The following is a 23,071-nucleotide window of genomic DNA, read 5'->3' as shown; positions in this document are numbered from 1 at the left end:
GTAAAATATTAACATAAAATTATACTAATTAGTTTCATGTATAAAATCATAAAAAATTAAAGGTTAATATGTTTTAGTATGAGTTTATATATAATTTTAATATTTATCTCTGAAAAAGACATTTAAAAAGAATTCTCTTAATAAAATTCAGTACAATTTATTCTGAATAATTTATTCATTTAATCTGAAAATTACATTTTAAAATTTCTGTAAAAATAAATATGTATTATTAATAAAACAATAAAAAAGTTTTACAAATGATACAGCCAAATTGTTCATACTAGAAACATTAATAGATTAGAAGACAGCAGTAATCAGAAAGAAATATGAATCGCTCACTGTACTACTCAATTAAACAACCCCCCCCAAATGATTTTAAACCCTAACTACAACCAGATTTGTCATCATAATTCATTTCTAAAACCCCAAAATGAGGGCACATTGCAGGGATTGATGGATTTAGATTATTACAAGTCGAAGAAGATAGTATGTGTCCTTAACCATGCAATTGGAGCTATAAGTATTTCTCTCTGAAGAATTCTTTTCAGTTGCTTTCAATTGAGGCATATGGTGATGCATGTGTGAAACCCCATAGCTGCATGGTTTAAAATCACATGAAATACTAAAAGTTACAATCAGGACAAACAGTTATTAAGGAAGAAAAAAGAAAGAATAATGCAACATTTAGTCACTAAACTTAACTTTTTCTCATAAAATTTCCCATTGTAGCCCATGTGATGACATGAGATTATGAGATTGTGTCATGTACTCATTATCTTTTTCTTTCTTTTTTTTAAAATTTAGATAATGTCATGGCTCAATATTAGAGTGCCTCAACATTCCATGGATCAATTCCAAGTTCATGTGGCTACCGAGTTCTGAGTTCATGTGGCTTTATCCCCAAAACAAAAACACATGCTAGGGCTTTACTTAAAGAAATAGTATTTATCATCCATGAGAAATGCACAAGAATTCCTTGTGAATGAAGCCTCCAACTTATTGGTTAAATTCCTTGCCCTAATTTGATAAGGATGAAATTCAAAACCATGAGCTTTCCTTTTTTTTGTATAAAGGAGGCTAAAATATGGGGATAGGGGAAAGCCGGAGCTCGAATTCCGGGTCTGTTGGATCTCACATCTTTACATGAATCAGTTGAGTTAAGCTCTGGGTTCAATTTTTGCAGTAGTTAAATTCATCACCTAGTATGCATCAACAAGAACAAGCATGCCACATGTTCTCAAATATTTATTACTTATACCATTGGTATGCTATGGGTTAAGTTTCTATACATTTCATAAATATTCCACCTTTACCTTCCGATTTTCAGCTATAATTTGAGATCACTAAAGGTCGTATTTTAAGCCAATGTTGAGAATCAGATAACCAATAAGATACTGTTAAAAAAAGGGTCAAACGAGCATAAATTTACCTCGACATTATTAAGGTCGAAGTCCTCGTTATGAGCCAAACACAAGTTCCCAAATGTTTCAGAAGGTCCACTACTTCCGGTTAAACTATTAAAAAGAGAAAATCACAAACCATGACAAAAAAGACAAACATTTGTAGTAAATGAGAAAACTCGAGATTGTAACTTACAGCTCTCCATCCAAGCACAAAGCAAAATTGCCACCACCACCAACTGCTAACAAGTCGTTCAAACATATATAGTAATAACGATTGGCACCTGTTTCAGTAGATAGGACACAAAGATCAAAGACTATAATAGCATGGAAATACCTTCAACATCGGCAGAGTTCGTAAAAATATCAGATTAAAAGGAGACTAACATTTCACACAATGAAAAACCAGCATATTAGTCCCTGATACACAATTACTAATGGTTAAAGTACTAGGGAGGTCCCTGTATTATAGGGACCGGATCAAAGTAGTCCCTCCATTATCAAATGGATCAATTTAGTCCTTATACTATCAAAAAGAATCAAACAAGTATAAATTGTAACAGAGTTTGACATTTACTGTATAAAAAATGTCTTTTTTCAATTGCAGTTCAATTTCAAAGAAAAGATTTCATTCACAGAACCATAAAAACTTTAAAAATATTAACTCTGTTAAACAGCAAATGACTTTTTTTATATAAAAAATGTTATCTCTATTCAAATTTGGCCTTATTTGTTTCCTTTTAACAATACAGGTACTAAATTGATCCATTTAATAGTAGAGGGACTAATTTGATCAGGTTCCTATAATAGAGGGACCTCTCAAGTACATTCACCATTACTAATTGCTTGTACTATCCATTAAGGTCGTAATCATTTCCTATCTAGTTTCAGGAAAGAAACAAGAATCTGTTCAAAAAACCAATCTGTATTCGACATTTGACAATTCATACATTTAATTTGAAATCAAATTGATAATGTTTTAATAGCAGCATGAACAAAATCCCATCTACCAACCAGCAACATGCATTAAATCGATCTCAAACTTCATAGACTGGTAATTGGTAAGGTTTGTACTGACACCGTTCATTACAGTTCTAAGAAACAAAATACATCAGATAGTTTTAACAAAATAGCATACCAGTTGGTCTAAATAGCCTCGGTTCACCATATACAGTTGTGAAAACAAATGTCTGGTTTGTTCCCTGTCATAAAACAAGAAGAGAAAAGCTTACTTGAAACGATACGTAGAAGAACAGCAAAAATGGAGCAAATCACAAAGAGAAACCAAGTCATCGTGTAAATAAAATCATATTTGTAAGTTAAATAGGCATGTTAGCTTACTTGATATTTTCTCTTGAGTGTTGGTTTCAAGGGACATTCTAGCATTGCACCAAAGACGGCTCCTTTCCTATCTCCAGTAATCTAAAATTTGTACAGCACCATGCAAATAATAATTCCAAGGTTCAGATAGATAACCTCTCATAACAATTGAATTACTAATATACAACCATCAACATACCAGCAAACAAGGGCCAGGAAGTTCAGCACTCTTGCGAATAAGCGTACGAAGTGATATACCATGTTTCAACGTACTGTCCTTCATTTCAAAGAGTTAATTACCAAATCAAAGATCCAAAATCGGAAATACAATGTAGCTTTTCACCAAAAGAACTTCAAAGCTTATTGCAAGACTTACCTATACAACAACATCCATTGACACCCTTTAACAATATTGGGAAGGGAAGACACCAAGAATTCGTACAAATCACAGGTAATAAACACCGATTCATCAGAAAGGTTCAGTGGAGGCTTTATTGAACTCCGTTGCTCTCGTGTATCTTGAAATTCATCGGAATCACTCCTCTCGGAGGTACGGTCCTTATCCTCACCCCGAGGACTAATAGTTTGCTTGTTGTCACTATCTTCCGAAATTTTCTTCTTAACTTCATGAACCCTTACTAATTTTTCATTTGTAAAAGGAATTATGAGGTCTTCATAGCTATCCAAGGGTTCATCTTGCAACTCAAGTTTCCTATATTTCCATCTAATAGGAAGTGACTCGATTGGCTTGAGATGACTTCCATGATCTTTCGATCTAGACCCGCCCGAGCTTACGGAAGGGGTAATATAAGAAAAAATGGAATACAAAGAGCTTGATCCTTTGGAATACAAACTAGCCTACACATTCAAAAACTTTTTCCACATCATGAAATCACTCAAAACTACAAGTCACAGCAAATTTAAAACTTAAAAAGGCAATGAAGTTATTGACTCTTTCAACACATACAAACATAAAAACATAAAATAACCCAAAAAAACACAAACCTTAAACAAAAATATATATTATTACTTGACCTATCCAAAACCCATTGTTTAAAGTTTTACACAATTGAAATTCAAAATGAAGAACTTCAATTTAATCCCAGTCTATGAAGCGGGTTCCAGTTCAAAATAATGAAAATATTTTACATTTTTTTATTCCTTTCATGCATTATCTAATGAATATGTATATAACCCAATTTATCAAATTACAGTTACTTTCCAAAGATCATAAACAAACCAGAGGAAAAACACAATTTTCAGCGGCCCCAAGTGTTTTTTTTAATTAAAAAAAAACAATATAGACATCAATAAAAGATTAACTACATTTCTATAAACAACCCAGATCTAGTATCTAACAAAAAATACTAAAAAATTACCTGAGAAAGATCAGATGGAGTAGAATGATTTGATGAATCTGAAAATAAACGTGAAAGACCCTCAGCTACTTTATCTTTCAATGTATACATTTTCAAATTCTTTTTCAAATGATTCGGTGCTAAAACTGCTTTCTTTTTAAGCTTTAGCTCATGAAAATTAAACAATTAAATGGAAATTTATGTAAGAATTTAAGGAGAAATTTGGTGATTTGTCGGTGGGAAAAATGAGTGAAAAATACAAGAAAACGAAGCGGACCGCGGTGCGACGTTTGGCTTTTGCTTAGATTTCTTCTTTTGGAAAAACATCGAATTTCTATTTATATCCCTAAAACATGGTAACTCTTTTCCATTTAATATATTACTATATTATTTAATTATTTTCCTCAAAACGTTCAGCCTAAAAAAATTACCAGAATTTGGCTCTTCTTTTTTCTAATTTAATTCATAAATTTGAATTTTGTTAAGTAACGTTTGAAATTTTAAAAATAAAAATTATATAATTTTTAGTTTTATATAAAAGTTTTAAAATTTTTAAATGATAATATCACATATATATTAGAACCTCATACTATTCTATTATTCTTAAACGGAATTTAATTTTTAAGAATAAATTTAAGAAATTTTGTCAAGTTTAAAATTAATAGTAATTTATAATTCAAGATAAGCCGATAATACCAAATTCAAAAATCAAATAAAAATTTTAAAAGTATGATATTATGAACCTCTTAAAAAAAAGCACAGTAGAAAAAGATGTTTAAGAAGATGTTCAGGTTTCTAATTCACTAATCATGTTTCAATTTTTTACACTTCACTTATTCAAACAACTGACACTTTTGCTATTTGCTAGCCTTACTTCCTGGATTTATGTTTTAATTTATCTAATTTTTAGCCCATAATCATATTTAAGTTATTTATATATTTTTTTAACAATTTAATATTTTTTAGTCTAAGAATTCGATAAAAAAATTAATTTGATTCACACATTTTTTGTTATTTAAATATTTTTTTTATCATTTTACTATATTTATTTAATTCAAAAATAATTTTCCTAAAACTTTTAGCTCATTTTTCTTTAAATATTGTAATTTTATGTTGATGTCATGTCATATTTTTATTTTTGAAGTGCTATAAGTATAGAATAATCAAACTATTTACAACATACAAATTAAATTGGTACAAAGCAAATGATGTTGAATAATTACAAAGTAAAACCAATTTATTAAGATACAAAACGGACTAAAAACTAGTATAATCATACTAAAGCTGACAAATTGGATTAAAATCCGCACATGACAACTACATATTATGGGATTTAGAGACTCTCGCATAAATTTATACATGAAACATCTTAAATATGGATACTCAAGATCCAAAACCTCCGTCTTTGCTGACTATATTAAGCCCTTGTTGATTATTTTTAATTATTTTTCATGTTGTATAATCATATGATACCCAACTTTGTCGAGTAATCTATCCACACTATAATTTCATGCAAATACTAAATATGAGGTAAAATGATGATTTTTTTTTTCTTTTAAAAAGGTTTGCGGAGTGTTGTTTGTCAAGTGTCAGTCATAAAGAATTGTCTTTCATAAAATTCTTGTCAACAGACAATTCTATAGAGAAGTTAGCAAAGTGTTGTTTGCACTTGAACAAACCGTACACTGAAAGCAAGCCTCTCCCATTGTAAAAACTGAAAATTTTGCCTATAACTTATAACGTATAGGCCATTTATGGGTATGTATGATACTATTGATTGCCCCCTGGTTTCGTCATGGTGAAGAAAACATGTTTTTCTAGTCAAGATTTAAAAAACTAATTTTCATAATTAAGTACTAGTTTAAGCAAAAGCCCAACTGGGGAGTTATTTAATTAATTTTAATGACTTATTTGACCTATCAACTTTATAAAAAGTCATTTTAATTCATTATTTAATTTTTCGTCTTTTTTAATCGTTAAATATACGTTTTTTTCAAATTACCTTAAAATAAATGAAAAAATTAATATTTTTAACTTTGCTGATGTGGCATATACGTAAATTTTCACGTGGATGACACATCAGTATTTAATTATTTTTAAAAAAATTCAAAAATTCAAAAAAAATTATAAAAAATTAAAATGTATAAAAGTTATTAAAAAATATATTTTTAATATTTTTAAATTTTAAAAAATTAATTAAATGATGAAGTGTCATCCACGTGTATGTCACATTAATAAGTTAAAAAATATTATCTTTTTCTCCATTTTGAGATGATTTGACAAAAAATGTAAATTCAAGAGCTAAAAATATGATAAATTAAATGAAGGACTAAAATTTTTTTAAAAAAAATTAAAGGTCCAAAAAGTGATTATGTCATTAATTTAAAATGATATAAGAATTCAAAATTTTATTAATATTTATAAATTCTTATAAACCCGAATTAAAATTTTAACAGTAGAATTAATATAGCTCATTTAGATTCAATTATATAAATATTTACTATTTTGAAAAGAAAAAATAAAATATTATTGGTTTAAAATCAATCAAAACAAACTTGGATTAAGAAATTTAAATATTTTAGGACAACCTTAAACAACTCTAACTCCCACCACCCAAACAGGATAAAATATGGCAAGTTTCTTTTAAATGCATTCTAGGCAGGCTGCCATTTTCTCGAGAAAAAAAAACAAAATAAAAATGCAGAAAAGAACAAATGTGTATGCACAGGGATAAAGTGACATGAATTTAATAACCTTTTTCAGCATCATCTCTAATTTTCTTTTCTTTTTTTCATAATAATCTTACAACTTAATATCTTAATTTAATCTTTAAATTTGGATTTCGTTAAAATGTGACTACGTGGTACTCGATTATGCCATACTGTAATTCTTTTTTTCTACTTTTAGATTTTATATAGTTTTATTATATTTTCGGGTGATTATGTGATACTTCTGAAAGTATGATGCCATTATACTTTAATAAAATTCAAGTTTAAAGTTCAAATTAAAAAAATTAAATTGAAAGATTGAATATTATTTTATTTATTTTAGGTTAAAATATGGTATAAGTCTCTATACTCTTCACAAATTTAAAATTTAGTCTATATATTCTTATTTTCAAGAATTTAGTCTCTCTACTTTTCAAAATTAAAAAAATATTAAATTAAAGAATTAAATATTATTTTATTTCTTTTAGGTTAAAATATGTCATAAGTCTTTATACTATTCATAATTTTGGAATTCAATCCCTAAACTTTTAGTTCTAGGAATTTAATAAATTATTGGACTAAATTCCAAAATTATAAAGTAGAATGACTTAAATCATATTTTAAACAACATATGCAGTAGGTTTTCAAGGCAAGTTCTTAAGTGAGATACAGTACCGTATCCTTTCAGTCAAAATTTTTCATGGCAGATTCCTTTACATTCATACCTCCTTGCCATTTTCCCAAGCAGGGAATATTGTTACAACTTTCCATTATTCAAATATTTTCTTTTAAGTTTTTATCTTGAAAATAAACCCCATTTTTTGTTCTCATTCTCTTACAAATTATTAAATTAAACCATTTGTTTAATAAGTTTTCATCATTCCCATAAATCACCACAAAAGCATAACCCTTTTTTCCTTGTTTTTGATTTCTTCCAAGTTCATAAAAGAACTCAAAAAAAAAAAGGACCAGTAAGCTTTCCTACAAATCCAAGCCAAAAACTGAAGGAAACTACAATGATTTGATTTTTATAAAAAAAAAATGGGTTCTTCTTTTTCTTTGAGACCCTTTTTTCTTTCCCTCTCGTTCATTGTATTGTTCACAAACCTTGAGCTTTCATCAATGGTGGAATCTGGTTCAGATATCACAACTTTGGTCTACAAAGGATGTGCAAAGCAAGCATTTACCGATCCAGGTGGTGTATACTCTCAAGCTCTCTCAGCTTTATTTCAAACCTTACTTTCACAATCCATGAAAGTAAAGTTTTACAAGACAACAACAGGGACAGCTCAAACCACCATTAATGGTCTGTTTCAATGTAGAGGAGACTTAAGCAACAGTGATTGTTACAACTGTGTAAGCAAGCTCCCAACTTTATCAGACAAACTTTGTGGTAGCAACACTATAGCTTCAAGGATCCAACTTGTTGGTTGTTACATGTTGTATGAAGTGTCTGGTTTCCCCCAAATTTCAGGCATGGAAATGCTATACAAAACTTGTGGCGGCGGTAATGGTGGTGGTGGGGTTGGATTTGAAGAGAAAAGGGATACAGCTTTTTCAGTCTTGGAGAATGGTGTGGAGAACAACCATGGATTTTTCACCACAAATTATCAATCTGTTTATGTATCGGGACAATGTGAAGGTGATATAGGAGATTCAGATTGTGGGGAATGTATTAAAACTGCAGTTCAAAAAGCTCAAGTTGAATGTGGTGATTCAAATTCAGGCCAAATTTATTTACATAAATGCTTCATTAGTTACAATTATTATATTCATGGAGTCCCTAAAAGATCATCATCTTCATTTTCACATCCTTTAGCTGCTTCTTCAACAGGTAAAAACTTCGAGAACTCCAAAAGGAAAAATCAGTTTCAAAAATGTTTTTTTTTTCCATTTAAACTCTTTTTCTTTTTCTTTTTTTTTTCTGGATGTATAGAAACAGGGCAAGATACAGGGAAGACAGTGGCTATAATATTAGGAGCAGCAGCTGGAATTGGATTCATTGTTATTTTGATGATGTTTGCTAGAAATTCAATGAAGAAACATGAGGGTAATACGTCTTCTTTTTCTTTCTTTTTAATTCCTACATTAATGCTTCATGTTTGATATGATATGGATTTGTTTATCATTTTCTTCTTTTGCTTTTTGGTTGCAGATTCTTGAAGGGTTTTCAGAGTTCATTTAAAGGGTGTAAAAAAAATGGTTTCTTTTTTTTGTATGTGTGTGTTGAATTGAACATAAATGTTTGAACAAAGAGAAAGCAGTAGCCATTAGGGGGGGAAACCATGAAAATGTAACAAATGAGGGGGGTTTTTTTTTTTTGTAAGAAAAGTGAAAAAAGAAAAATCATGTTTTGTCTTATTGAATTAATGGATGGAAAGACAATGACAATTTGTATCCTTATCATATTTTTATTATTTTATAGCATTTATATACATGTTTTTACCATTCTATTATAATTATTGTTGAATAAATTTTAAAAATATTTATAAAATGTGTTTTGTTTCCCCTGTGGCGTAATCTAGTAATAGTTATTGTCCTTGTGAATTTAGTAAGGTTATTAGAACTTTACTTGGATAAAAAATTGAATCCGAAAAAGAGGTTGAACCAGTTGATGTTAGTTGAATTGAATTTTTCTATTTTTAATTTATGTAATCAGTTGATCTTTAGAAAATAAAAAGGAAATTTTCAAATATACTAGACAAATCTTATTATTATTATTTGCAAGTGTAAGATGTAATAATTTATTAATATTTTTATATATTATTATATGAGTTAGTATTTAATATTTTTTATTCTACAAATAATCTTAACAAATTATCACGCGTCTTTTTTTTAAATATTTGTTTATTTTAATATTTTATTATATCTCTTATAAAACACTTGTCAACCCTCTAATACTACTCTTGGAGTCTACAAACTCCATTAATAATGTACCAAATATTTTCATTGATAATGTATTTTTTTTATTCTGTAAGTAATATTAAAAAATTATCACGTGTCTCTTTAAAAATTCCACTAAAAATATACTAAATATTATTTTTTTATTAAAGTAATATTTTTCTTTATTTTCAAGCTAGTATTATTGGATCACTTTTCTTTATTTCTCTTTTTTACTTTTTGTCACTTTTCTCCTTTGAGTTGAACCCAAGTTTAGGACAAAAAATAATATGTGTGTTTGCTTGTCAAATTTTCTTAACTTAAATCTATTTTTCTTTTTTCTTTTTTTTTTAATACTTGTAATACCTTATTTTGGCCCGGGTTTAAAGGGCCCGATTTACAATCGGCCTATATGGCCCAAGTCTAAACAAAACAGAGGCCCGAATCAAACCCTAGCCCAAATCAAAGCTCAGGGAGCAGATGGAACCCTAGGGCGCGCCGCAACCGCAAGTCTCGCACCCTTCTCATGAGCCGCCTTCCTGAATCTTCATCTGCACATCAAAACAAAAAAAAAGAAGAAACAAACAGATATGGAAAGAAATTGAAGATTTGCAAATCAAAACAAAGATTTGTTTCTTTATGTTGTTAATACTTCGGTTATAAAAGAGCCATTCATGTATTGTAACAGGGGATTCGAAAATCAAATAAAAACAGAGGCTTTTATTTTCGTAATACAGAGAGCATAATCGATTAAAGGTGGATACTTGTTGTTCTATGTTATTTTTCTATTATATGTATTTATTTTTATCATTTATATACATATAAATAATATAAATACAAAAAGGAAAGAAATAACCTGGGTTTTAAGCCCTGATCGCTGTGAACGGCCGAGGAACTGTCTCCGAGGAAAGACGGTCGGAAATCAAAAGGTTTCTTGGGCTTTTGAGGTGTTTCTTCGAATCTTTTGAGGGTTTGAGCCTGGATTTGCGTTTAGGGGCTTCTGAGAGACCGGATCTGAGATTCTCCCTTTTTTGGCCACCGCATACTGCGGTGCCGGCCCGAAGATCGGTGGCCGGCGCGGTGGCCGATGACCGGGCCTTAAGCTGGTGCCCGGAGGAGAGGGGGAAGGTTGAGAGCCTTTTTTAGGGATTTTTTTTAAAGAAAAGGAAAAATGAATTTTTTTAACCGAATTTTAGCTTAAATAGCCCTCCCAAAACAACACCGTTTAAGGCCAGGGTTGATCTGAATCCGACCCGACCCAGCCTTAGGATCCGCGTGTTTTATACGGAGGGGAAAATTGCCCTTTTAGCCCCTCCGCCTTTTTAATATTTTACAATTAGGTTTATTCATTTTTTAAAATTAGCCCTTTTAATTTGTTTTCAAATTCAATTTAGCCCTGCTGGACCGACGCTGTTTTAGAGGAGAAGGGAAAACCTCCCTTCCAGCCTCTCTATGTAATTCGCGTGTTCGATTTAGTCCTTTTGGCTCTATTTATTTGCGGATTTACCCCAAAATTTTGAATTCCAGTTCAATTTAGTATTTTATTATTATTTATTATTATTAATTAATTCTAATAATGTAATTATTATTTTTTCATTTATTTATTTTTTTCCTTTTTTTCCTAACAAATATTCTTTTATATAAAAACATGTGTATATCTATGTTTTTTTGTATTTTCGAAAATGCTTAAATACCTATTTATTTTAACATGTATTTTATAATTTATATGTATAATCATATTTTCCTACTTTTCTCTATTTTCACAAATGCATTATGTATTATGATTATATAAATCTTTAATAATCTAATTTTTATATATAAATTCATGTGTATTCTTCATAGTTTAATGTGTATATCATGTACCTTTTATTTTTTTATTTTTTGCTATTTATTTGTGCTTTCATTTATATTATTTTGCTCGTTTATGTGATACTTTGCATGTCATTGTTTATTTTTTCTATGTATATTAGTTTTATTTATTTATTTGTATGCATTATTTCTATGACATTGTTCTATTTATTATTTTTGTATTTATCATCGTGGCATATATATACATTATAGCATTACATCATCTTTTTACTCGAATTTAAAAAAAATAATGAAACTTTTCAAAATAGAGATAATACTCGTATTTAGGATTTTCAAAAAAGTTGAGCCCTAACATATTGGGTTCCGACTTTTTTCGTTGAATCCAACAATCGAGAATTACTCTTTGATCAAATAAAATAAAACTTGTCATCGGGAATTCAATATGTTGTGTCCTAACGTATTGGATGTGACACGTTGATTTCTCGAGATAAAGATTTTAAAAAAATAAAAATAAAGGAAATATTGAATGTTTGGGAATTTAAGAAATAGTGCCCTAACGTATTGGGTTGCGTTTTCTTCATAAATTTTTAAACAATTAAGTATTTTCTTAAGTTTTATCACACGAGTTTTTTTTGGATAAACTCATTTTGAAGCAATAAAATATCGTGCCCTAACGTGTTGGGTGTGATGTTTTCTGTTTCAAAATGAGGGCGTCTTAATAATTAATTTAATTAATGATCGCATTTTTAACTCTCGACATTAAGACATTTATTGATCAACTTGGTACCAATTTTTGGGCGTTACGAGGGTGCTAATCCTTCCTTGTACGTAACTGACTCCCGAACCCGTTTTTCTAAAACTCGTAGACCCAAAGTCGTTTTTAGGTGATCCACTCACACCTTAATAAAAAATTGGTGGCGACTCCAAATTTTCATCGACAACTAATTTTTGTTTTTTTCTAAAAATAAAAAATGGTTTCGACAATACTAATCACCGACTCGAATTTAATTTCATTGCTTTTTTAAGAAGAAATTACATACAAATCTAAAAGAAATTCAAAATATATAAATAGATTATCATAAAAATATTATAAATTTATAAAAAAATTACGTAAAAATACAAATCTAACTATCTTTTTGTCTATATCCATTTCAAACATGATTTTTTAAAATATTTTTATAATTTCAAAAATAATAAATTCCCAAATTTTTAGATTTTTTAAAATGACTCGTGAAACATGCATTTTAAAATAATACTTAATGTGGAAGCCTAAATATGATGGTAGAAAGTTACATATTTATTGAGAACTGGATTATAATAAGTACAAATTTACGGGAGGTTTGAACTCGGTCTCCATCCCCTTTTTAGGTTAAATTGTGGATTTGGTCCTTTTGCTATATTTGAATTTGGAAGTTAATATCTTTAGTCGGTCTAAATAATAAAAAATCATTAACTATACTGATTAGGATTTTCTCTTAATAATATGTCTCATTAAAATTTTATATCAATATTATTTTATACAATTCTTACTATTACTTATAACTCGCTAAATTCTTGGACCGAAAAATAATATATGATTAAGTGTGTTCAAATCCACGTCCTTTTGAACATTACGACGTCAATGTTACCAACAAAGCTAAAACTTAATTGGCCAATTTGATTGATTAAAAAATATATTTTTAAGAAAAATATTTCCAAGTTATAATTTTAAACATGAATCGAATTAACTAATAAGTTTAATAAAGTAGAAGAAATAATATCAAATTAGAATTAAATTGATATAAGTACTATGGAAGCCCTATATTAAGAGTTAGATTACATTTTAGCTCATCTATTTAAAAATGGGTAAATTAGTCATGTAAGTTAAATCAGAGAGCAAACCGATCATTTTATTAAAAAAATTATCCATTTCTACTGCTAAAAACTAGTCATTGTATGTCAACATGATGTTCATGTGACATGTCACGTATCACTGTCTGGTTATTCCATCGACCACATCAGTTTTTAACAATACGAATGGATGAAATTTTTAACAGAAATGACCAATATGCACTTTGAACTCACGCTCAAGGATTAATTTGTTCATTTTTCGAGTAGAAAAAGCAAAAATGAAATTTAACTCATTGTATAGGGGCTTCCATGGTATTTTTACCAAATTAAATCTTAAAAGTTTAACATAGTATAGGGATGAAAATCATAAATTAACATTATACAAAACTCTCATTTCCTTAAATCAATAATAATTGTAATTAATTTTCATTTCAAGAAAAAATATAAAAAATAACAAAAACGTTTCTTGTTAACTATCAAAACGTTAGAAAACAACGGTTTCAATCTCTTTTACCACAAATCACACGTCCATTTCCCGAATGCCCTCAAATTTCTACTCCTCCTCTATTTCCTCTTCAACATTGACCCTTTCCTTTCCCCTCGTCGTCGTCGTCAGACGGCTTCGACGACGAAAAACGGGCCCAATTTCACCGTTAATGACGACGAAAATCTCCGTCGATCAATATAGAATCTTTAATATTTGATTTTTTTTCTTTGAAAGAATTTGTTGTTTTGTTTTTGTTTTTGGAAAGGTGAAATCATGAATAATAATAATGGGGCACCGTTTCAGCTCTTGGAACTCAACGTGATCTCTGCGCAAGATTTAGAACCCGTAGGTCGTCGTAAAATGCGAACCTACGCTGTGGCTTGGGTTCATTCAGAGCGGAAACTCACGACTCGAATCGATGGCCAAGGCCATAATAACCCGACGTGGAACGATAAGTTCATTTTCCGTGTCGATGAGGAGTTTCTATACGGCGATACATCCGCCGTCATGATTGAAATCTACGCCGTTCATTGGTTTCGTGATATTCATGTCGGGACTGTTCGTGCTATTATCGGAAACCTTATTCCTCATATCTCTTTACCGTTGAACCGTCGGCAAGAATTTTCATTAGGGACAACGTTCGTTGCGCTTCAAGTTTGGAGACCATCGGGTCGACCCCAAGGGATTTTAAACATTGGGGTGGCGTTGCTTGATAGTTCAAAGAGGAGCATGCCGTTGTATTTGCATATGGGGTCGTCGGCGGTGGGATATAAGCATTTAATGGGTGAAGAAGAGATGCCTGTTTCTTCTGCTAAAAGCAATAGCAATGATAATGATCAACAAGTTGTGGTTCATCCGTTGGTTAAGCCTAAGCTTCGACGAACTAAGAGTGATTCGAGTTCAGTTTTTCCTTTAGATTTAGGGCCTAAAACGAAAGGTTCATCGATTATCAATGGTGGTTCAGTTGTTAACGGTGGTGGGTCAATTGTTTTCGGATTCGAACCCGAAAATCATAATGGTAAAACTAATTCCAGGGGGAGTTCAATGGTGAATTATACAGTTGGGAAACTTAATACTAACAAAGGGAAATCAAGTTCGGTTGTTAACGGGTTGGAGGATCCAAGAAAATGGGTCAAAAAGGGGAAATCAAGCTCGGTTGTTAATGGATTTGAGGATCCGGGGAAAATGGCAAAAAAGGGAAAATCAAGTTCGATTGTTGGATTTGAGGATACCGGAAAAAATGGCATCAATGGTCAAAGAATTGGGTTGAAAACACCGCCGGGGAAGTCACCGAATGTGTTATACGGTGGCCAAAAGAAAATGGGCGGGACCAAAGTTTGGACCGATTCAGAAATTGGTCCCTCGCCGTCAGAAGTGGCGGCTGCGGTGGCGCAAAACATGCACCATAACAGATTTGATGATTGTGAGAGTTCAATATTGGGATGGAGTTTAGATGATCAAAGCATTGAAGGGCTTCGATCGAAGTTAGAACGATGGAGAACGGAGTTGCCGCCGGTTTATGACCGGGGTGGTGAAACTTCGAGTTCTGTTTCGACTGCGGTTCCGGCGTCAAAACGATCGAGACATGCTCGAAGACACACCGACAACGGCAGCACGTTTTCGTGTTTCGGTAACATTTGTGGGTGCGAAATTTCGATTACTTGCGGCGGTGGTGGGGCTGCCCCCGGTAGAAAAAAGGGGAATTTGCATCGAGGTCCCCCTAGCTCCATCCCTGATGACATGAGTTACATTTGAATTTGAGAAAAGGACTTAATTGACAAAGAAAGAGAATTTTGAGTGGCCATAAATTGAAAAATGTGGAACTAAATGTTTCGGATATATATAATGGGGAAACCTAAAAAATGAGATTTGAAGAGTGACCGATTGATGAAGTTGAGTTCGGCCATTCTTTTCCCCTTTTTTTTTAATATATATTTTATATTTTATTGAATTTACATTTGATTTTGTAATTTGGAGAAAAAAAAGGAGAAAGTATTGCTAATGGTTATGAATACCTTGAAGGTTGTTGATTGAATTTTAAGAATATTTTGTCATAAAAACATTTTGCAATATAATAAATATTAAATTTGTAGATAAATTTGATAGTTTAATGTGTAATTTGATATATAAATTTTAATTTTATTCAATTATGTTCATGAAACTTGAATTATGGTTCATATGTATATATATAACATTTGTTTTGGTTCAATTGTACATATTTAAAGATATGAATACACATTTATTTTCGTATTAGATTAATATAATTGTTTGTGTATGCAATATATCAATTTAAAATGGTGTTGATTCGCTAATGTTGTTAATGGTTTGTAAAAATTGAATCAAATCAAAATTTCATGCATGAAATCGCGCAAAATCAAAGTTCATATATGACATTGCACATTGAATCAAAGTTCATGTATAATTTTGATATTTATCCTTGTACTAAAAAAGTATATAAGTTCTTAAATTTTGACAAAAAATAAATTATTGTTTTACGAAAAACATTAAGTATCGATTAATTTCATTAACCACTGTTTTCTATCTTTGATTGTCACGTCATTGACGTGGCCATTAGCGACGTTGTCGTGGTGCTCCACGCCAACAATAGTTGTTGAAGTGGTAATGCCATGACACTTACCGCATAAGCAAAAATAAAAATTATTTTTTAAAAAATAATTCAAATTATAAAATGTTAAATAAAAAAGTTAAAAAATAAATATCATATAAAATTTTTAATCTAGAATGAAATGTCTAGATCATTTAAGATATCTTTCTAAATTATATAAAGTTTAGAAAATATTAAAATTTCCTTTCAAAAAATATTAAAAATTATTTTTCTTTGAAATTTGAGATGTGCATTGATGCTTTAATTATACTAGCACCTTTAAAGCTATATAATAAAATGTTTAAAAAAATAAATATATAGTTTTTTTCCATTTTATTAATCGTACTTGTAAAGTTTTAAAAAATGTGAAAATATCTCAATTAAAAAATGTGTATAAATTATTTTTGCTATATGGCACTACCACGTTGTGTGGAGGGTCAAGTCAACGTCGTTAATAGTAATATTAACAATGTAACAATCAAAGACGAAAAATGTTTGTCAAATAACTTAATTTATGCAATTTAAAATTTTAAAGACTCAATTAAATGCATTTTTCTTAAAGAAAATTAATTTTTTAAAAATCAAAATTAAAAAGGTTATATACCCTTTTAACCTAAAAATAATAAAATGGGGTAGAGATGCTTTAAATATTTTAAACAATATAGAGGGACTCATGGCTCCAAAAACACAACATTGTGGTCTCAAGTTCCAATCCCACACAATACCTAAGCTTTGGAAAAGGGTTTCCCTTAATTATTTCAAGGACAAACATTGTTCAGAGGTAATGGCCATTGGTTCCATATTTTTTAGGCAAATAGGGAAAAAAGAATACCAACTTTATGCTTTTCTCCCCCTTCAAAGTTATTTCTTTCCTGTTCTTTTAATCATATATAAATGGTTAACCAATATTAGCAGCATTTTGTTAAAAATAATATTTCAAAAATTTTGTAATTAATGAATGGTAATGCTTTAAAAACCAACAAAAAAAAATCATTAAAAAGAATGTTAGATTTAGTGGAAAGATAAATTACATTTCAAGAGATATAATTTAGTTTCAAATATTAGGTATAATGTTGATCGGAGGGGTAACCACGAATCCTGAAAAAATTAATCACATGAATCACATGACCAAAGTTAGAAAATTGCTTTAGGGAGGCCAGAGGTGGATCATAATTTTTTTTGAGGGGCTAAATTATAAAATTACTATTATACTAATTTGTAATTTTTAAAGTTTTGGGGGATTACAAGATAATTTTACTTTTTTAAAGAGGGAAAGGCCACAACTTGCCCCGAACTATAAAATGAACATGAAAACATTTTCCTCCTAAAACAAGCATGCCATAAGTTATGGAGTTGAGTCAAATCATGCACAAACTCTTCGATTTCACATAGATTCTCTTATTTTGACATTATGAGAGACTCTTACCTCATAAATCCACTAGAAGTCTTAATAAAATAAAAGACATACCAAACTCCCAGCAAAGTTTTATTATCACTAAAATTTAATTTATATCTAGTTAAGTTCTTAATATAATCAAGTCTTTCACGAGCTTGTTAGCATAAAAATAAAACAATAAATGCTATAAAAATATGCATAAATAAAATTATATTATCCTTTTTAACAAAATCTTTATTCTAATTTGAAAGAAGTTGTAGCTAAATTTGTTCACGATTTAAGTGGCTCACTTATTTTTATACAATTTGATTAAGTTTGGACATAAAAAATCAAATTGAATTGAATCAAGTTTAATTTAAATAAAAAATATTTTTAAAATTAAATTAAATTATAAAAATATGTTAATATAAAATTATATATTTTTAATATTTTATTAATTTAATCAATTAAACGAACTAAAAAATCGTGCCAAACTAACCTCAAAAAAATTATGATTTAAAAATTCTTTTTAAAACCGAATTACGATTTGAGCTTACCCATAAACAACTTTAAAAACAACTAATCAAGTCAAATTAAAATTACTTTTTTTCCTACTTTTACTTGAGTATCATAATTAGCATAAAGAATATTGGGTTTTGATAATAAAAAAGTATAAATATTAATTGCTTCTGCATTTGTCATTGATTACATCTTCCTAATGTTAGTTAATCCCATTTTTTCCTTCATTAATCATTATGTATTTTTTTTAGGTCACAAAGCATGTTTTAGAATTACTTTTTCAACTTAAGAGCTTTCTTTTGATTTTTTTTTTCAATTTTATAATTTCTAAAGACAAAATCAAAAGTAACCATATAGGAGACTTCTTCAAAAGGTAAATTGTCCATATTAATTATAACACATGATGTGTACCATGGAACCTTCTAAACATTATAAATATTTAATTTAGAAATAAAGTAAAATTATGAGGAAAAACTGAATAATTATTTCTCATGTAAATTTAAATTATATATTAAAGAAAATAAAGGTAAGTACTAAACAAATATAATTCAAAGAGAAAAAGATTACCTGGTCCAATATTATTATATGATAACACATATCCTTACAATAAAAAAAAATAAAAAAAGACATTTTATGTATTTTTAACCCCATTTATAAAAATAAAAATAATGTTTAAATCTATTATTTTTAGTTTAATTGACATGAGCGTTATTATTAATGTAAAAGAATGTGGATTCGAATGCACTAAAATATATTATTGTATCAAAAAGAACGTATTTAATAAAATCTATAATGAGATTATTAACAGAAAAAACTTTCATATAATTCAAATTATATAATTATTTAAAATTTTACTTAAATAACTAATACATAAATTAGAAAAAAAGTTAAATTCTAGCTAAGAAAAATATCATAAACAAAAGTATATAATATGAAAAATAAAAACATACTTTAACCTGAAAAAGCATAAAATGACAGTTGACATCAGAGACTGCTTCCTAGGAGTTCTCGTAGTTACCAACTTATGCCCTAAATATTTATTATTATTTCAGTATTACGGTTAAATTTTATTTTAGGTCCCTCTACAATACTCAATCTTAACATTTAATCCCTACATATATTTTTGAACTACAATTTCAATCGCATTTCAGTTATTGAATTGAATAGCTTAATTCAAGTTAAGCTAACTAACTAGGCTCAATTAACTATCCCACCTATAATTTTTATAAGGTAGAACTTGAACACTTAATGTTTACGTCCTCAAATTTTACCAGCATTACTAAGGTTTCGTTCGCTTTTTTTTTTTTTAATTTGACATGATTTGATCTTTTACTTTTATTTTTATAATAGTATTAGTTAGTTTAAATAGTTAACACCATTAATAATTCCGATTGAAATGCTAATGTGAATTTTTCTTATAAACACCCATTCTAATACAAAAAAAAAATTCATGTCAATATAAAAAGTTGGAAATGGTAATTTTTAGAAAATTTATATAGAATTTTTTACTAAAATGATTAACTATATTAATCATTTGAATTAACTAAAGATGTTATAAAGGTAGACTATATAAAAATAAAGATATCAAATTATGTCAAATTAATATATAAGATTAATATAAGCATAATGATTAATTTAGCCTATAATGTTTATTCATTTTGTCACTTTAATTTTTTTTAAAATCATTTTAGCTTTCATCCTTCAATTTTTATTCAAATTACTTTTATGGGGTTAGAAAAGCTGACTAAATTAATGTAGTAGCTAGCATGGCAGTCTATATGCATTTCATTGTTGGCATGAATAATTTTTTCAAAAAAATATTAACTTTTTGAATTTTGTTGAATTTGAAAAAAGTTTTTTTTTTAAATTTTTTATGAAATACACATGGACTATCATACAAATTGTTATGTCAAAGTCATTAAAATTTTAACATTTTTATCAATATATTCATCTAACAAAGAATAATTTAACTAAACTTTAAAGATTGAGAATTAAAATAATAAAAAATAACAAAAAATAAAACTAAAATTACAAAACAAATAACTAAATTTATTATTACACCTTTCATAATTATAAATAATAAAAGAACATAAATTCTAAAGAGACATAATTGATTAAAAAAAAAGAACACAGATATGATCATGTCTGAAAATGGTGAAGGTGGTGGGCGCACCAGGGGACATATGGGTCCCATCATCATCACTCCCTCCACCACCTTCTTCTCCCTTTTAATTCTTCACCTCACCCAAAACCCTTATAATTTCTTGCTTTTTCTTGTAATGGAAGGTGGCTTAGTTTTACTTGGTGGCGGAGCCAACGGAGGCGGAAGCGGTGGTTCTTCTGGGTTTTCAACAAATGAGTCAGCAATGTCAGAGGCAAGCTCGTATCTAGCCGAGACTGAGCTTGAGCTAGGACTAGGGCTGAGCATTGGTGGTCCTACAGGGAAGATTAATAAGGCTAGTGGTAGAATCTTGACTGCCAAAGACTTCCCTGTTCCTCGTCGAGCTTCCATGAACGGCGGCACTCCTCCTTCAGTTACCGTTTCAGGGACCAAAAGAGCCGCCGATCAATCTGTCCCCCATGACGGTGGCTCTCCTACTGCTACCAGGTACATATACATACATAAATACATATAAAGGAAATTAATTTACTTAACGTAAATTCCATGTTTTTGAATGCAGTCAAGTTGTCGGATGGCCACCCATAAGGTCTTACAGGATGAACAGCTTGGTTAATAATAACCAAGCTAAAGCTCCAAGAGCTGAAGAAGAACACAAAGGGATTAATGAAGAAGAAGAAGAAGAAGAAGATAAAGCTATAAAAGATGGTTCAAAGCAGAAAAAACCCAATGAAAATTTAGGGCATATTGGGTTTATTAAAGTCAATATGGATGGCATTCGAATAGGAAGGAAAGTGGATTTGAATGCTCATTCTTCTTATCATAGTTTGGCTTCAGCACTCGAAAATATGTTCGTCAGATCCGCCGGTAAAGTTTAAACCCGAAGCTTTATGCAATGGTATCTAAAATTGAAGTATTTAGCATGATAGTTAAAACCGGATAAATTAATTTAATGTAAAAGTGTTTATGCTTATCGGACTAAGTTGGATTGAGATTAAGTGTGATATTTATATATTTTATGTTTTTAATTTGAAATATAGACTTAATTTTTTTGTTTAATTTCGTTCATATTTATAAATTAATTTAAGTCTATTTTATATTTCTACATATTAATTTGAGTTTTTTTAAAAGTTTTTATATTATTTTAATTTTATAATTTTTCATTTACTAAAATTTTATATTAGGTACCTTAAATTTTTTAATGTTTATATTATATAGTATTATATATTATTGTAAATTTAGTTTTTATGTGTTATTAATTATATATATTATATATATAACATAATATAATATATTATAAATATAAAAAATAAATTGGGTTAGGTTTGGGGTTAGAATGTTTGAACTTGAGAATTATCCATATTTTAAATTGGCTTAATTTTTTGCCCACATACTTTAAAATTTTAGGCGGGTCTTCAAGCTCGGAAAGATAGTCCAATCTATGAACATGTCTAGTTTAATCGGTGGTCCAACCAATGACATATAACCAGAAATAGTCATAATCATTTTCAACTAGTAAAAGAATAGAAAATTGAAAAAATCGGTTAAAATTTAAAAACCCAATTTTTTAAAATTAGTTTTTAATTTTTAATAAAAATTGTTGGATTTTTTATGTTATGTTTTAGTCCATTAATTTGTATATATGTATTCAACTTTTTAATTATTATTAATTTATTTTTATTTTTTAAAGTAATTAAACCGGTTAAATTGAAATGGTTTGACCTCCTATTTGATTCTTACGTGACATTTCCTTTGTGTAGGTGCAGAGAAGCAACAATTAACAATGCCATCTAAGCTTTTGGATGGATCCTCTGAATTTGTTTTGACTTATGAAGACAAAGAGGGAGATTGGATGCTTGTAGGAGATGTTCCATGGATGTATGTTTTTTTTTTAAATCCGAAAAATGAAATCAAAACTAGTTTGATGTTTCCCTGTTTGTAATCTGTTTTTTTTTTTTTTGTATTTTTAGGATGTTTCTCACCTCAGTTCGAAGGCTCCGAATCATGAAGACCTCCGAGGTTAATGGACTTGGTAAAAGTTTTTTCTTTTTGGTTTTCGGTTTTTGATTTTTACCGCTTTTTTATTCTTGTTATTCATCTGTTGCAGCTCCGAGATTCCACGAAAGGAACCGAACTCAAAGAAGTAAACTGATATAACATTATCGACCGACATCACAATTCGCCATTTAAATTTCCGTATAAACAAAAAAAAAAAGAAAAGAATTCCACAGTTTGAACACAAAAAGCTAAATGAATTTAGAAAAGAAAATTGATGGTTGTTTTCGTATTCGAATCAATATAAATTTTTTCGACCGAATTGATGTGTTTCAACATACTGTATATATGTGAGTACTGGGAAAAAAAAAGGAGCGTTTTTTTTGAGCTTTGCTGCAACTTGTGTGTGATTTTGATATTTAGTGTTTTCCATTATGTTTTGTTTATGCTTTACATTTAATATAAGGTTCTGAGTGTTTTTGTTTTTGGTTACTAGCAATAGTATTGGTATGCAACAATTTGATATATCGAATTTATTTTTTTGTATTATGTAATCGTATTGTGTTCGAAATTGTGTTCCAAAGAATATCGTATAGATCAATAAGTATTTGACATGTATGTTCTAGTAAAAACCTAGAAACTTAATTGGGACTAAAATTAAACTCA

At 29.2% G+C, this 23,071-nt stretch overlaps 4 protein-coding genes across 5 annotated transcripts; 3 read left to right on the top strand and 1 right to left on the bottom strand.

Annotated features, from left to right (window-relative positions):
- Positions 1–204: 204 nt before the first annotated feature.
- Positions 205–4,442, bottom strand: LOC107929001 (oxidation resistance protein 1). Its single transcript, XM_016860318.2, has 8 exons — positions 4,100–4,442; positions 3,097–3,578; positions 2,920–2,992; positions 2,742–2,822; positions 2,539–2,602; positions 1,597–1,684; positions 1,430–1,514; positions 205–595 (listed from the first exon to the last, which is right to left on the bottom strand). Exons 1-8 carry the CDS (start codon positions 4,187–4,189, stop codon positions 545–547), a joined length of 1,014 nt encoding a protein of 337 aa, XP_016715807.1. The 5' UTR covers positions 4,190–4,442; the 3' UTR covers positions 205–544.
- A 2,987-nt stretch (positions 4,443–7,429) lies between these two features.
- Positions 7,430–9,187, top strand: LOC107929041 (plasmodesmata-located protein 2). The gene is made up of 3 exons (XM_016860367.2): positions 7,430–8,620; positions 8,723–8,836; positions 8,942–9,187. The coding sequence occupies exons 1-3, from the start codon at positions 7,828–7,830 to the stop codon at positions 8,947–8,949; spliced, it is 915 nt and encodes a 304-aa protein (XP_016715856.1). The 5' UTR covers positions 7,430–7,827; the 3' UTR covers positions 8,950–9,187.
- A 4,594-nt stretch (positions 9,188–13,781) lies between these two features.
- LOC107929049 (uncharacterized) lies at positions 13,782–15,890 on the top strand. Its single transcript, XM_016860387.2, has one exon. It carries the CDS (start codon positions 14,066–14,068, stop codon positions 15,545–15,547), a length of 1,482 nt encoding a protein of 493 aa, XP_016715876.2. The 5' UTR covers positions 13,782–14,065; the 3' UTR covers positions 15,548–15,890.
- A 4,540-nt stretch (positions 15,891–20,430) lies between these two features.
- On the top strand, positions 20,431–22,890 carry LOC107929026 (auxin-responsive protein IAA12). Of its 2 annotated transcripts, none has more exons than XM_016860350.2 (5): positions 20,431–20,899; positions 20,973–21,277; positions 22,171–22,288; positions 22,381–22,429; positions 22,518–22,890. In XM_016860350.2, the coding sequence occupies exons 1-5, from the start codon at positions 20,433–20,435 to the stop codon at positions 22,560–22,562; spliced, it is 984 nt and encodes a 327-aa protein (XP_016715839.2). In that variant the 5' UTR covers positions 20,431–20,432; the 3' UTR covers positions 22,563–22,890. The 2 variants fall into 2 exon arrangements, with proteins under 2 accessions (XP_016715839.2, XP_016715837.2); XM_016860348.2 differs by having other exon boundaries at positions 22,381–22,442.
- Positions 22,891–23,071: the final 181 nt, after the last annotated feature.

This window comes from Gossypium hirsutum, chromosome D09 (assembly GCF_007990345.1).
Source record: "Gossypium hirsutum isolate 1008001.06 chromosome D09, Gossypium_hirsutum_v2.1, whole genome shotgun sequence".
NCBI classification, from domain to species: Eukaryota; Viridiplantae; Streptophyta; class Magnoliopsida; order Malvales; family Malvaceae; genus Gossypium; species Gossypium hirsutum.
Note: the sequence above shows the minus strand (reverse complement) of the source record. Positions and strands in the feature narration are given on the sequence as shown.